The sequence below is a fragment of the Petromyzon marinus genome, chromosome 45, assembly GCF_048934315.1.
Source record: "Petromyzon marinus isolate PM22_M1 ecotype Great Lakes invasive population chromosome 45, UKy_Petmar_22M1.pri1.0, whole genome shotgun sequence".
Taxonomy (NCBI): domain Eukaryota; kingdom Metazoa; phylum Chordata; class Hyperoartia; order Petromyzontiformes; family Petromyzontidae; genus Petromyzon; species Petromyzon marinus.
Genome location: NC_133711.1, coordinates 7744023 through 7759382, shown reverse-complemented (window position 1 = coordinate 7759382; position 15360 = coordinate 7744023). Strand labels below are relative to the sequence as shown.

General features: G+C 52.7%; 1 protein-coding gene across 3 annotated transcripts in view; it reads right to left on the bottom strand.

The window, feature by feature from the left end:
* LOC116952076 (RNA-binding Raly-like protein) overlaps positions 1 to 15360 on the bottom strand; it is a 159229-nt gene that overhangs the window by 26869 nt on the left and 117000 nt on the right. For all 3 annotated transcript variants that reach the window (XM_032971110.2, XM_076074067.1, XM_032971111.2), the window contains exons 4-5: positions 12692 to 12770; positions 4344 to 4394 (exon numbers count right to left, since the gene is read on the bottom strand). In XM_032971110.2, the coding sequence (XP_032827001.2) occupies positions 4344 to 4394; positions 12692 to 12770 (130 nt within the window). The remainder of the gene's footprint in view (positions 1 to 4343; positions 4395 to 12691; positions 12771 to 15360) is intronic.

The window sequence follows — 15360 nt, the reverse complement described above, 5'->3', positions numbered from 1 at the left end:
CAGCTCTGCCCCTCTCTTCACCCGAGTGTCTAGAACATATGGCCTGAGGCCCGAAGATAGAACTATAACGTCAATCATTGACCTTCCGCCCGAAGGTTCTCTGGTACCAAGTACACTGATGAGCATCCTTGTGTTCAAACATTGTGTATGTTATGGACATTCCTTTATTAGCGCAGGATTCCAAAAACATCTCACCAGAAGGGGTCCATTCTTCCCATCAAGCCACTCCAGGTAACTCCATCGTTTCCCACATTAAGATTTAAGTAGCCTGGTAAGACTGTGGAGTCGGTAGGTGGCATTCTGTCGGACACTGCACCCACCGTCTCCAAGAAGGCCGAATACTCCGAACTGCTGTTTGGTGCATAAGCTCAGACAACAGTTTTCCTTACTGACACCCGAAGTCTTATTGAGGCGATCCTCTCATCCACTCGCACAAACTCCGACTGAACAGCACCCAGCCGGGGGCTTGCAAGTATCTCCACCCCACCCGGGCACTCTCACCAGGGGTTACTCTGGAATAAGAGAGAGACCACCCCCGATCGAGAAGTTTGGTTCCAGCGCCAATGCTGTGTGTAGAGGTGACACCGACTATATCGAGTCGGTACCTTTCTACCTCCTCCACCAGCTCTGGCTCTTCGTCCCCATGAGCCGTGACATTCCACGTCCCAATAGCGAGTGTCCATCGCCAAGGTCCATTCCGTCTGAGGCCATCCCGCTCCCTGCCACACCGGCAACGCACCTGCTCCTCACACTTCGTCCTGCGGGCGGTGGGCCCACAGTACAGTGCCGCGTAGCTATTTCGGGCCTGGGCCCGACCGGGTTACGTGGGTCACCCACCCACCAGGCCTGACTCCAGGAGTGTGTCCCGGTGTCCCTTGTCAGTGCGAGGTTCTCTGATATTTGTATTGTTTAACCATTCGTGAGGGGATTTTTTTTTGGCCCGTTATTTATCTGGAACCTCCCCATCAGACCTGTTCGCCAAGGGAGACGCTACCAGGAGTACAAGACTCCAGACGACATTAGCTCTGAGGGTGATTGGTACACACAAACCCCACCATGAAAATTATCAATTGTACATTAATATTGGCTGATGGGGAAATGCGATGGGGTTTGAGTCTTGGGGGGTGGAGGGTAATGGATGGCATGGATGGGTGATGATAGGGAAAAGGAGGGACGAGGTTAGGAAGGGGAAGGATGGTGAAGGTTTTAAGGATGAGGACAGGAAGTAGTAGAGAAAGACGAGCCTTTTTGTATGGTTTTCCCCGCTGTCCCGCATGAGTTTGCTCTGATGGGGGGTCTCCGCTTTCCTCTTATTGCTAAAACACCCCCCCCCACACCCCTCCTACCCACCCACACAACGTAATTGGTATTGGCAATACATCCCAATGTAGCGGGACCCTCCTGAAAAAAATAATCTTTGAGACTCAGCGTGGCTGTCCCGGAATTAGTAAACAAACGAGCAAATATGTATCGCGCTAACACAACAACAACAAACAACGTCAGTATTTTCCAGGCGCCCAAATGAAATAGCGGCCTATTTGCTCTCGCTCACGTGAAAAATCAGCCAATTTCAGAAACGGCCTTAAGAGGGATAAAATAAAAACCCACACACATCCAGAACATTTTCATCCGGCACCAGCGTTAATATAATTGCTTAATTTCTGCTAATGCACCGGGGAGACCATTTATTGCGTGATTATCTCAGGAATGACAAAACGTTCCGATCGGTCAGCCGACCGATTTCCCCCCTTCGTGGTGCATGCAGCGGCGCTCTCCGCAAAGGGCGAGCGATGCGAATAAGTCCAACATACATACGCAATGCCCAAAGATTAACACTATCCATAGACTAAACTCTGCCCATAGACTCAACACTGCCCATAGATTAACACTACCCATACTCAACTCTGCCCACAGACTAACACTACCCATAGACTCAACTCTGCCCACAGACTAACACTACCCATAGACTCAACTCTGCCCATAGACTCAACTCTGCCCATAGACTAACACTACTTATTGACTCAACACTGCCCATAGACTCAACACTGCCCATAGACTCAACACTACCCATAGACTCAACACTACCAATCGACTCAACACTGCACCTACGACTAGCACGGTCGGCAACGTACGGTGCGAAAAAAGTTCAACCATAGACTCACATCGACATACACACACCCCCTCCACCTGTGATATATTTTGAATCTCGGCTCCTCCGCTAGCAATCTCCCGGAGTGCCACGCCAATGCGTTCTCTCGCCACTCCTCTCCCCGTGCCTCTCTCTCTCTCCGTTTCATTCCCCCAGCGTGCATTGCGCCTCCACGCTTCTTTGAGCAATTCTAATTTTTTCCCGTTGCACTTTCTCACCATCTGCGTTTTTTTTTATTCCCCACGGAAATCTATCACGTGTAATTATAAAATACACCGTCATTGTAATGCGAATAATGGCTTACAGCGCCTCTGTCGATCCGCTGCTGGATGAAGGCCTACCCACGCCGCGTCGGACACGGTGGTCGTTTGACCATACTTCACTACGCTGTTCCGTGTTGGGTTGACGAAGCGGAGGGGGGGGGGAGAGGCCAGGATCTGTTTTCAGACATCACACGCCACTGAAGTTAGCCGTGGCTGGGAATATCATTTGTACCATTTCTATGTTGCCAGCTAAGGCTCACTGAGCTATGCAACTCTTGCTCACCTGCCACTCATCATTTGTGATAGCGCAACGAATTGGCGTATCACGTGTGAATGTATAGCATCCAAATAGTATAAACTCACGTTGAGTCTAAATGTGGAGGGAACAACTGGAGGACCCAGAGAAAAATCCACGCGACCACGCGGAGAGAGAGACACGCAAACTCCAAATAAACAGCAGCAGGCGTCAGGGCCGAGATCGAACCCACGGCCTCCTGCATACCAGGCGAGGTAGTTAACATCTCCTAGCCACGGTGATGATGATGAGAGAAAGAGACACGCAAACTCCAAATATACAGCAGCAGCAGGCGTCAGGGTCGAGATCGAACCCACGACCTCCTGTATACCAGGCGAGGTAGTTAACATCTCCTAGCCACGGTGATGATGATGAGAGAAAGAGACACGCAAACTCCAAATATACAGCAGCAGCAGGCGTCAGGGTCGAGATCGAACCCACGACCTCCTGTATACCATGCGAGGTAGTTAACATCTCCGAGCCACCCTGGCGCCTGTTTTGGTAGCGCGGTTACGCAACAGCTGCGCCACCGCTCTCGAGGGGAAAAAAATCGTCGAGCGACTCCGCAGGATGGATGCATCTCGCGGGGAAGATTGCTGCTCGCCGTTAAAGTAATCTCCTCGGCGAGGAACGCAGGCGTCTCCAAATGCTCCTGCCATAGAGGAGGCTAAATGCACCCCTCCCCCCCCCCCCCAGATTGCCTCCTGAGAGCTCTCTCTCTCCCTCTCTCCATCGCTCCCTCTCATGGAAACCCTTCTGCCAGCAAGAAATTGCAGGGCTGCGCCTTCATCCTTATTATGGAGAAAGAAAACGAGGGAGGGGCTGCTGATGATGAGACGGCTGTGTACGCGTGGCGATCTGGAAGAATCGCCGGCCGGAAATACTCCACACATACAACAGGGTCACCGAAGTGCAAATGTAAGAACATATATTTAGCATGGATGATGGAGCGTAATGATAGCCGCACATAAATACATACATGCTGTCAATTAGCCAGGAGTTGGCTCTAATTCAGCAGGGTCCCGCATTCGAATGTTTGGCCAATTTCAAGGTCTTCCACAGACACGCGACTGCCTCCCTCTCCCATCTCATCTCACTCTACTCCTCTCCACGCACTCTCCTGCCACTCCCCTCTCATCTCACTCCACTCCCCTCCACGCACTCTCCTACCTCTCCCCTCTCATCTCACTCTACTCCCCTCCACGCACTCCCCTACATCTCCCCTCTCATCTCACTCTACTCCCTCCACGCACTCCCCTACATCTCCCCTCTCATCTCACTCTACTCCCCTCCACGCACTCTCCTACCTCTCCCCTCTCATCTCACTCTACTCCTCTCCACCCACTCTCCTACCTCTCCCCTCTCATCTCACTCCCCTCCACGCACTCTCCTACCTCTCCCCTCTCATCTCACTCTACCCCCGTAATCACCCTCTCCGTTCCATAAACCAAGGCCTTTTGTCAAGAGCTTGGATGAATGGAGATTTGAGCCGTGAGCGTCTGAAGAGCCGTGTCAGGTGAGCGGCGAGTTTCTGGATCAGGGTCAGGTGAGTTTGGTCAGATAAGTGTCAGGTCAGCTCGTCCGTAGGATGGTCTGCCCTCTAGTCTGCACATTCACGGCCGCGTTGGTTTCTCACCGATTGTAGAAGTCCTCTCGGTAGTAGTCGTAGTCAAAATCAAAGCTGCTCCTGCAAATGGAGAAGGGGGGAAGGAGAACAAAATTACAAGCCTGTCCCATTAGACACAAGCCAATCCACAGAGTGAGCCCACGACTCGATTCTAATGGCATCATGTATTGGAGAAGGGGGGAGAGAGAACAAAATTACAAGCCTGTCCCATTAGACACAAGCCAATCCACAGAGTGAGCCCACGACTCGATTCTAAGGGCACCGTGTACATAGTTCGTATGAGGGATCACATATCGTCCCAATTACTCGGTCGAACTTCGCGCAGTCCAACACAGCCCAAATAACACGACCAGGGGCTGAGTCAACTTTAATGCGTCAAGTCCACGAGACAATTACTTATTCACAGCGGCTCTCCTCCGTGTATGATATATAGGGTGTCCGAAAACAAATATGCCAAAAATAACATTTAATCGTTTTTATTGTTATTCGAGATACTGACGTAAATTTAATTTGAATACATGTACTAGGCATAAGTTTAAGTTTATTGTTTTTTTGTGTATGGTATTAATGAGATATTCTCAAATTAGAAATAAACTTCTACATGTGGTCCATCATTGACTATAATTAATCTAATTCTGCGTTCAAACTCTGAAAACATATCTTTGTAACACAGCTTTGGGGAAGGATGATGACACAGCAGTAACAACAATACGATGTTTAAGTTTTTCAAGGTCCCTTGGTTTGCTGCTGTAGACTTTACATAGTAAAATAACCCAGAGATTAAAAAACAACTCTAATAGTGTAAAGTCGGGTGCACGGGCGGACTCCCGTGCGTCTATGGATCGCTGTTCTGCGCGACGTTCGACGTTTCGCTCCACGCGCTGGGAGCTTCTTCAGGAACTGAATTAAGTGGCTCGCGTTCTCGCTCTCTATCACTTCGTTATATAGGCGCGCCGCGGTGGTGAGATGTTAACTACCTCGCCTGGTATGCAGGATGTCGTGGGTTCGATCCCGACCCTGACGCCTGCTGCTGCTGTATATTTAGAGTTTGTGTCTCTCTCTCTCTGTGGTCACTTGAACATTTCTCCGGGTCCTCCGGTTTTCCCCTCCACATTTAGAATCAACATCACGCGCTCTGCGTGTTTGTCTGCTGCTATAGCCTTCCACACGACGATGAGCCGCTTTGTAATCATGATAATGATGACGATGAGCCGCTTTGTAATAATGATGATGATGACGATGAGCCGCTTTGTAATAATGATGATGATGACGATGAGCCGCTTTGTAATAATGATGATGATGACGATGAGCCGCTTTGTAATAATGATGATGATGACGATGAGCCGCTTTGTAATAATGATGATGATGACGATGAGCCGCTTTGTAATAATGATGATGATGACGATGAGCCGCTTTGTTGAGCTATCATTGTGGCCCTGGGTCGCTTCTGAATAAGAGCTCCGTAGCTCAGTGGGCTTGACCCGGTAAAATAAAAATAGTTTAGTTTAAGTCTATACATCTATGTGTGCTGTGTGTCTCTGTGTGTGTGTATGTGCTGAAGCGTAGCAGTTAGCGCGCTGCGCTACGAACCTGGCGACCCGAGTTCGATTCCCGCTCACGGCCAACACCAGTGATCTGAACCGGTCCTGGGCTTCCCATTAGGTCGAATCAGCCTCAAATTAGTTCCTGGTGCGCCGATGCGTAAACATCGCCACAAGGGAAACAAAGGCGTCCGGGCGTGGTGCTGGCCACCCACCCCCTCGTGTGCACGTGCCGGGCTTCATAGGAGCTTGCGAACAGCACTTGCCCTCAACAGTCTGTTACAGGCTATACGGGGGTTCTTTGTCTTTGTTATAGTTCCTCCTTGTGAACTGTGAGCACGCAGGGCCCTGAAATTGCCCCGCGAGCGCCACTGCCGTGACAGAAGGGCCTCCTCCACTCGTGAGCTCCTCCTGCCCGAGGGGGCATCTGGCTTGAAGGGTGTTTGTTGCACAGCAGCACGGGGAATGTTTGCACCTCAATTGGATATCGCGCGCCGTAGAGAAACGGAAGCGACTCGTGAACAAGTAGCGGGGGGGGTCTGTTCGTGTCGTTCGCTGCTCGTTCTGCGGCGCATCTGCCGCTTGCGAAGATAATCGTCCACGTGTTCATCCGCCAAGTGTCTCCATACCGTCGTGCCTCCCCCCCCCCCCGTCTCTCTATACCGCTGTGCCCCCCCCCAGTCTCTCTATTCTACCGTGCCCCCCCCCGCCCCTAACATTTACCATCGCTCCCCACACCGGTGCTCCGCTTCCCGCCCTCCTCCCCCCCCCCCCTCTACGGCTTGCATACGTGTGTCACGTGTGTCACGTGTGTCACGTGTGTCACGTGTGTCACGTGTGTCACGTGTGTCACGTGTGTCACGTGTGTCACGTGTGTCACGTGTGTCACGTGTGTCACGTGTGTCACGTGTGTCCCTGCTCCTTCCCAAACTCACCCTGCACCCCCCCCACACCCCCCCCCCATCACCACCTTCACCACCACCACGCCCAGCACCACCCCCACCACCACCACCCCCCCCAGCACCCTCACCACCTTCACCACCACCACCACCACCCCTCCCAGCACCACCACCACCCCTAGCACCACCACCACCACCCCCAGCACCACCACCACCACCCCCAGCACCACCACCACCCCCAGCACCACCACCACCACCCCCGGTGCGCTCGACAGCTGGCGCCGGGCCGCCCCCAGCACACAAGAGAAATGTTTCACTCGAGCGAACAGCGACTGTGCGCGGCTCGCGTCCTGGCGTAACGACGAGCGCGTCGTGGGGGGGGTGGTGGTGCTGGGGGTGGTGGTGGTGGTGCTGGGGGTGGTGGTGGTGCTGGGGATGGTGGTGGTGGTGGTGGTGCTGTGGGTGGTGGTGCTGGGGGGTGGTGGTGCTGGGGGTGGTGGTGGTGGTGCTGGGGGTGGTGGTGCGGGGGGTGGTGCTGGGGGGGGGGGGGGTGGTGGTGGTGCTGGGGATGGTGGTGGTGCTGGGGGTGCTGCTGGGCGTTGTGGTGGTGCTGGGGGTGGTGGTGCTGGGGGGGGGGGGGGGGGCGCGGCCGCCGAGGGGACGTGGCGGATGAGATCGGCTCAGGTGCAGCTTGCCGAGTGGACCGTTAACATCGCAGAAGCGCGAGGTTCGCCGAAGATGATGATGACGAATGTTCAACGTGATAATGCCGTCTTATTAACGGAGGACAGCCTCGCTGAGTCGCAAGACTTGTTGCAAGGAGAGTTCCTGCTACATTGGGGATGTTTTGTCAATGGCCCTAATGAGCGTAGTGACGCTTCCCGAGAGAGGAAACGGTCGCAGAAAATAGCTCATCAATCACAGTCATCATTAACACGGCCTCATATCAGCAGCAGCGGCGGCAGCGTCATCACGGGGTAGGCGGGGAGGCGGTGGATCGGCGTTCGAGTCGCCCCACCCCTCGCACCCCGTCAGTACCGTCGCCCCCGCCGACCGAGGAAGACGATGATACGACCGGCGGAGCGAATTCTGTCTTGCGAGCTCCTTCTCTCCGAGTCCCGGTCTCAAACGCGCACACGCTCAATCGTTAAATAGATCGGCAACAGCAGCGGCATCAGCGGTCTCCATGATACGGCGAGTGCCGAATCAAAATGACCGCTCATGTATTTTTGACTCTTTATTTTTGTAAGGTGTGTCTGCTATTCAATGTATCCACGAACGGATAATTTGACGCCAATACGAGACTTCCATTGTCAACTTTTGCACACAAAAAAAAACATCCTGTTTGATCATGACCCGCCCGCGGTGGAAAATGATTTATCAAACTACAAGTCGATCTCTCTGCCCGATCGCTCTCTACAGGGCCATCGTTCCAAAATTCCTTCCTGACGGCATCGGCCCTCTCACTTAAAAAAAAAGGCGAGGAACTTTCGCGGATTTCTACCGGCGAATTGCAGCAGCGGCAGTGGTGGCGGTAGCAATGAAAGTGTGCCATTGCTAAACTAAACTTAATATATATTTTTTTTATTTTACCAGGTAAGGCCCCCGCTGGGCCGTGTAGCTCTTTTTCAGAAGCGACCTGGCCACATATTATAGCTCAACGAAGTGGGCTCATCAAGTGGAAATTCACAAAAGCCAAACATTCTAAACTCGTGTTTCTAAACGTGGAAGGAAAAAAAAAACAACCTGGAGGACTTGGGAGAAAAATCCTCGCGGCCACAGGGAGAACATGCAAACTCTCAATTATACAGGCGTTAGGGTCGGGATCAAACCCACGACCTCCCGTACACCAGGCGAGGTAGTTGACATCTCGCCACCGTGGCACCACCAATGCCCATCCTGCAGCAGCTGCCACGCTCACTCAAGGTTAAGGAACTTCCGCGGTTTGCTACCGGCGACTCGCGGGAGCAATCGTGGCAGTGGAGGCAGTGGAGGCAGCGGCGGTGGCGGTGGTGGTGGTGGTGGTGATGTAACGGCGACGTGCTGGGGGTAAGTGTTCGGTCGGACTCTGCGTCCCGTCGTCCTGTGTGTGACGCCACACACAGGCTCCACGCGCGCACGCGGGGTTAACTCATTATTTCACAAAGAGCCAACCTCTCACTCCGCCGCCAAATTACTTCCCGGGGCTGTGCAGGGGGACGGTGAGGGGGGGTGAGGGGGGAGTGAGGGTGGGGGGCTGCTCCCCGCGCGCGCCACGCGTCCGCACGCAGCTCTGGCGACTACTAATTTGCTAAAAAAAAATCCCACTCACTCACCCACCTGGCTACGTACGGTGCGAAAGATGTTCAACATGCATACACCCAACCAACAACTTACAAACTTATCTTCAGCTGACTCACGAGCTCACTCACCAGCTCACTCACCAGCTCACTCACCAGCTCACTCACCAGCTCACCTTCCTCATCCAGTCACTTACTCGTTCAGGTCAGTCGTCTCTTCATCACTCTTCTATCGCTACTGCCATTGTTACCGTTCCAATGAATATCGCTCGCGGACTCCTCAAGCCGCCTTGAGGACTGGGTCTGCGAGGCACTCACTGTTTGAGTGAGTGCCACCACACTCTGTGTTCAACCACCACCACACTGTAGGTCACAACAAAGATCCACCGTATAGCCTTAACAGACTGTAGGGGCAAGTGCTGTTAGCGAGCACCTATGAAGGCCGGAACGGTACACTTGGTGTGGGTGGCCAGCACCACGCCCGACCGTCTTTGTCTCCCCAGTGACGATGTTTACACACCACACCAGGTACTCATTTCAGGCTGAGGCGACCTAGGGGAGGCCCAGGACCGGTTCAGATAATCGTCACTTGTGTTGGCCGTAAGTGAGAATCGAACCCGGGTCGCCTGGTTCATAGCGCAGCGCGCTAACCGCTACACTACCGCTCCCCACACTCACACTCACTCACTCACCTACTCACCCGCTAACCCACTCACACTCACTCACCTTCTCACCCACTTTCCCACTCACCCACCCACCCACTCACCACGCTGCAGGCCACAACTCCAAACTCACTATTCACTCACTCACTAACTCGCCATAACTGCACGCCACCTCATTTCTCTTTCCATGTTTTTCCGACTCACTGCTCCACACTTGGGAATTCCGTGGTCATCAACTGAGTTTCCTCCACTAAGTTTTTTTTTACATATCCATCGCGCAATTAAAACGTCTTAACTCTTACCCTTAACACATGCGGCCCTGCTGTAAGTTGCCGGTCTGCTCAGCTATTTTTAAAAAGGCAACAAAATAAAGCCACCCCGTATTATTCACAAAGCACTCGGTGGAGGGGTCGTGGTGGTTGGTGGTGGTGGTGTTTGTGGAATGGCTCGGTGGCTTATCTGTACCCACGTAAATTACGGCGCTGATTTTCGTGGCCCATGGCTCACGGGGTCACAAATCGTTGGGTGCTCTGGCCCGGATCCGGCCTCCAGCCGTTAATAATAATCACAGGGCGTGGCCGCACGATTTTTCCCCATTGGACGCCGCGTGTCGCTCGCGAGACGTTAACATCTCATCTTCTTGTCGTGATTTTTCATTATATTCGAGCAACGCCCAGCGGCGTTTTTCCTCTTCGTTTTAACGGGCAGCTGACACGGCGAGAGCTTCGTTACTTGCCTGTGACGCTCCGTGTGGGGTTGCGAGTCACGTTGTTTTCCTTTTGGGGGGGGGGGGGATGGAGTTGTTTTTTAAATTTTCGAGGGAGCCGCTCTGCTATTTGCGAGTCGGAGTGGATGGGGGGGGGGGGGGGTCGCTACTAAGCTTTCGGGACACCGTTGTTGGTTTGCTGCGTTTTAATTTTTGCGTCATCCTCCTCCATCCCCCACTCGCTTCATCGCCGATTGCGCGGCTAGGCGTCAAGTTCCCCCGCAACCTCCGACGAGCACCATTGGCTACACACGGCGCGCAAGAAGTTGAACGTGCGTACGAGACACTTCGTTCTCTCGCTTGAGCAGCGCCACCCTTCAAGGGTGAGCCGCCACGACCCCGGGATCCCGAGTGCGTGGATGAGAGGTCACTTGGGCCTCTGGGGCAGGCCATCCAAGCAGTCGCTCTGCGACAATCTGCGTTTGCGGGCCGCTCTCAAACCACCGCCGCCGAAGCGAGAGTCGCGCAACGGACGTCCGTCCAGTCCGTGACGCGACAGCACAACGGGCGCTCCGGTCTGGCCTGAGGACACGGAGGTGCCCGAGGGGGGCGGAGGGGTGGTGGCGACATGGAGTGGCGTCACGTGCCAGCTCGTGTGACGGTGCGGTGGCAGCGGCAGTGAGGTATCAATCTGCGTCACAGCGGTCATGCAGCACAGATGCACGCACGTGTGTGTGCGTGTGTGCGAGCGTGTGTGTGCGCGTGTGCGTGCGTGTGTGTGTGTGCGCGCGTGTGCGAGCGTGTGTGCGAGTGTGTGTGTGCGCGCGTGTGTGTGCGCGCGTGTGTGTGCGTGTGTGTGCGAGCGTGCGTGTGTGTGCGTGTGTGTGTGTGTGCGAGCGTGTGTGTGCGTGTGTGCGAGCGTGTGTGTGCGTGTGTGCGTGTGTGTGCGCGCGTGTGCGTGTGTGTGCGCGTGTGTGTGCGTGTGTGTGTGCGTGTGTGTGCGAGCGTGTGTGTGCGTGTGTGTGCGAGCGTGTGTGTGCGTGTGTGCGTGTGTTCGAGCGTGCGTGTGTGTGTGTGCGCGTGTGTGCGAGTGTGCGTGCGAGAGCAACGGGCCGCGCTCTGTTTCTCAGGAAGAAATTAATTCACCTTCGTTGCTTTGTCAGCCGGCATCCCTTGTTATATACAAGGGCGCCGCGGTCGTGAGATGTTAACTACCTCGCCCGGTATACAGGAGGGTCGTGGGTTCGATACCTACCCTGACGCCTGTTGTATATTTCAAGTTAGCGTGTCTCTCTCTCCCCCCGTGGTCGCATGGTGTTTTTTCTCCGGGTTCTGCGGATTTTTCTCTCTGCATTTAGAATCAACGCGCATTTAGAGTATCTGGCTGCTGTACATTTGCACGTGGTGACGATGATGAGCCACTTAGTTGAGCTATCACGTGTGACAGCCAGGTCGCTTCTGAAAAAGAGTTACGAAGCGCAGTGGGCCTTACCTGTTGAAATAAAAATAATAGTTTTTAGTTTAATCCCCCCACTCTCACCACCCCCCACCACCGTCACCACCCCACCACCACCGCCACCACCGCCGAATCCACACCCCCCCCCTACCCGACTCGGACGCTCTTTGTCGGCAACGTCACCCCCCACAAACGGCGCAAAGCGCCACCTGACCCCTCGTTTGCGGAAACGGATCAATTGTGGATGTGTTTTTTTTAAAGAAAAATAAGTTCCTTTAAAGCATTGCATTTCGCGTCTTCAACAACACTCAGAAATAACTAAACAAGGCTAACGGGGGTTCGACGCAATCGCAAGAATTTAGATGGAACTCCTGGAGCCCCCATTTGTTGTGTATCTGGGAACAAATAGAAACGCAGGGGGAGGGAATGGAGCGAAGAAAAGACAGACAGGAGAGAGAGTGGATGTTTAGATATGTCGAGCCTTAGCAAGGCTGAGAAGATGAGTGGCCCATGCTGCGCTCACCGCTGTGACCAAACCCAAGCGCTCATTTTCATTTTAGATTAAAAAATAGAATCGGACGAACGGAAGCGTCCGCACGTTCAAGCATCAGCCGCGGCTGCGGGGTGATTCAACTCCGCTGGATATTCTGTGGTGGGAATTCCAAATGGCGAGGACGGACCACACCGTCGCTCTAAAGTTAATCGGCCCCAGTGTGACACTGATGATGATGCTGGTGGTGGCGATGACAGTGATGAGGCGTGGGACGATTCGCCCCACTCCAACGGAGTCAGCCCAGTGCCCTGGCGGCTTTACCCGTAGAGTGCGGCGGCTGCCCTCTTGCCGCCTCCGGGCTTGTGGCGGTTTGGCTTGGGCTCCCCGGCCATGTTGATGTCTGTCAGAAGGAGCACGCGGACAGGGACACGCACACAGAGAGAGACGGGGAGGGAGGTAGACATAAATCAGAAGGGTGTATTTATACCGGAGGAATCCGATGAGCTTCCGAAGTTTTTTTTTTCCACCGATGTCCCAGAAAGTGTTCACAGATGTCCTGTGGAGATGGGAGTGGGAGACGGAGAGGTAGACAATCAGAATCAGAATATTTCTTTATATCGGAGGAATTCGATGAGCTTGTGAAGTTTTTTTTTCTCCCAGAAAGTGTTCACAAATGTGTTGAGTCTATGGGCAGTTCGTATTTTGAACTTCGTTCGCGCCGTACGTAGTCAGCCATGTTCATCGGAGGAGTGGTAAAACTGATTTTAAAATATATATACGTATATAAATATATTCTTCAAAATCGGTGACAGCCCTTGTGTTAATGCACCGCTGAATAGTCTCACAATGCCATGCTCTTCATGGGTGTTTGACTAAGTTAAATTATAAAAAAAACATTTTACCAGGTAAGGCCCCACTGAGCAATGTAACTCTTGTTCAGAAGCGACCTGGCCACAAATGATAGCCCAACGAAGTGGCTTATCGTCGTGCGGAAATTTATAGCAGACAAATAATTAATCTAAATGCGCGACGTTGATTCTAAATGTGGAGGGGAAAAAAAACCCGGAGGACCCGGAGAAAATTCCACGCGACCACGGAACGAGAAACACGCGGACTCCAAATATACAGCAGGCATCAGAGTCGGGGTCACACCCACAACCTCCTGTATACCAGGCGAGGTAGTTAACATCTCACAGAGGTACCAAGCCATGCCGCTCCGTCCTGGTTGGGGCAGAACTGGTTCACAGATCGCTCACCAATGACGTTAGCCGCGGTTGGCAATTGAACTCAGGTTGTCGGGGTTGAGTTGCGCAGTGAGCGAACCACGCTTCCCGGTCCACCCGCGCTCCAACGACCGATGCATTTTCCCCTGGCCGTGCGCTTCTGCTGTGCGCAAAAGTTCGTCGCACGCCAAGTCAAACCCCGATTTGATCGAATTCTCTTTCGAAAGTTGGAATCTAACGGGATTAAGTGGTAAAACCACTTAACGCGATAAAATATTTGTCGAGCCATTGGTGACCTGGGCTGAGATCATCAACTCGATACAACTTTGAGTCGCTGGTTTAAAATCACCGACATGCAGAAACTCATCCCAGTATCTCAGCAGTGCCGCCACAGCGGGGTCCGACCTCTGCGCCACACGGCCATTCACAACAGCGCTTCGTTTAATATATACAGGGTGGCCCAAAAGTCAGGACACACAATTTCGTTCGTTCGTTTCTAAATCCGCATGTCCTGGTGAGGGTCGCGGGGATAGCATGTTGAGTAAGGCGGTCGAGCCTCCCCTTCCTCTCCAGCACTACACCACTATACACTACACTACACTATACACTACTATACACTACACTATACACTACACTACTATACACTACACCACTATACACTACACTACTATACACTACACCACTATACACTACACTACTATACACTACACCACTACACTACACCACACTATACACTACACTACTATACACTACACCACTATACACTACACCACTATACACTACACTATACACTACACTACTATACACTACACCACTATACACTACACTACTATACACTACACCACTATACACTACACTACTATACACTACACCACTATACACTACACTATACACTACACTACTATACACTACACCACTATACACTACACTACTATAAACTACACTATACACTACACCACTATACACTACACCACTATACACCACACCACTATACACTACACTACTATACACTACACTACTATACACTACACTGTTATACACCACACTGTTATACGCTACACTACTATACACTACACTACTATACACTACACTATACACTACTACGCACTACACACAGATTCTAGCTCTTCCTGGAGAATTCCCAGGCGTCCCCAGGCCAGCCGAGCGACACATTCCCACCGCCAGCAGCGTGTCCTGGGCCGGCCCCGGGGTCTTCACCCAGCGGGACGTTGCTGCTGCCCGGTAGAGTTCCAGGGGGGGTCTACTGGGCGGGCATCCTTCACCAGGTGCCCGAGCCACCTTAACCGGCTCCTCTTGATCCGGAGGAGCAGCAGCGGCTCGACTCTGAGGCTCTCCCGGTTTACCGAGCTCCTCACCCGGTCACGGAGAGTGGTGAGCCCGGCAACCCTGCGGAGAAGCCTCATTTCGGCCCCTTTTACCAGCGACACGCAAGTGTTCTTACTATTTATCTTAACACTGGCAGTAATAAAAAAAAATCTTAATCGTTATTCTTTAAGTAAATATTTGATCTATTTTCAGGATTAATAAATATGTGTCTTCTTCCCGTTCGGGCATTAGGAAGCCACTTGAGCAACGCACTTTTAAATCTAGAGTTGTCAACTAATTTCTTTAGAACTTTTTTTTGTGTTTAGTTTGTCGTCCTTTCCCCCGCACTTCCGATTAGCACGGTTGGCTACGTACGGTGCGAAAGAACTTCAACACGCGCGCACCTCACAACTGTCGTTTTTTCAAAACTCCACCAACATC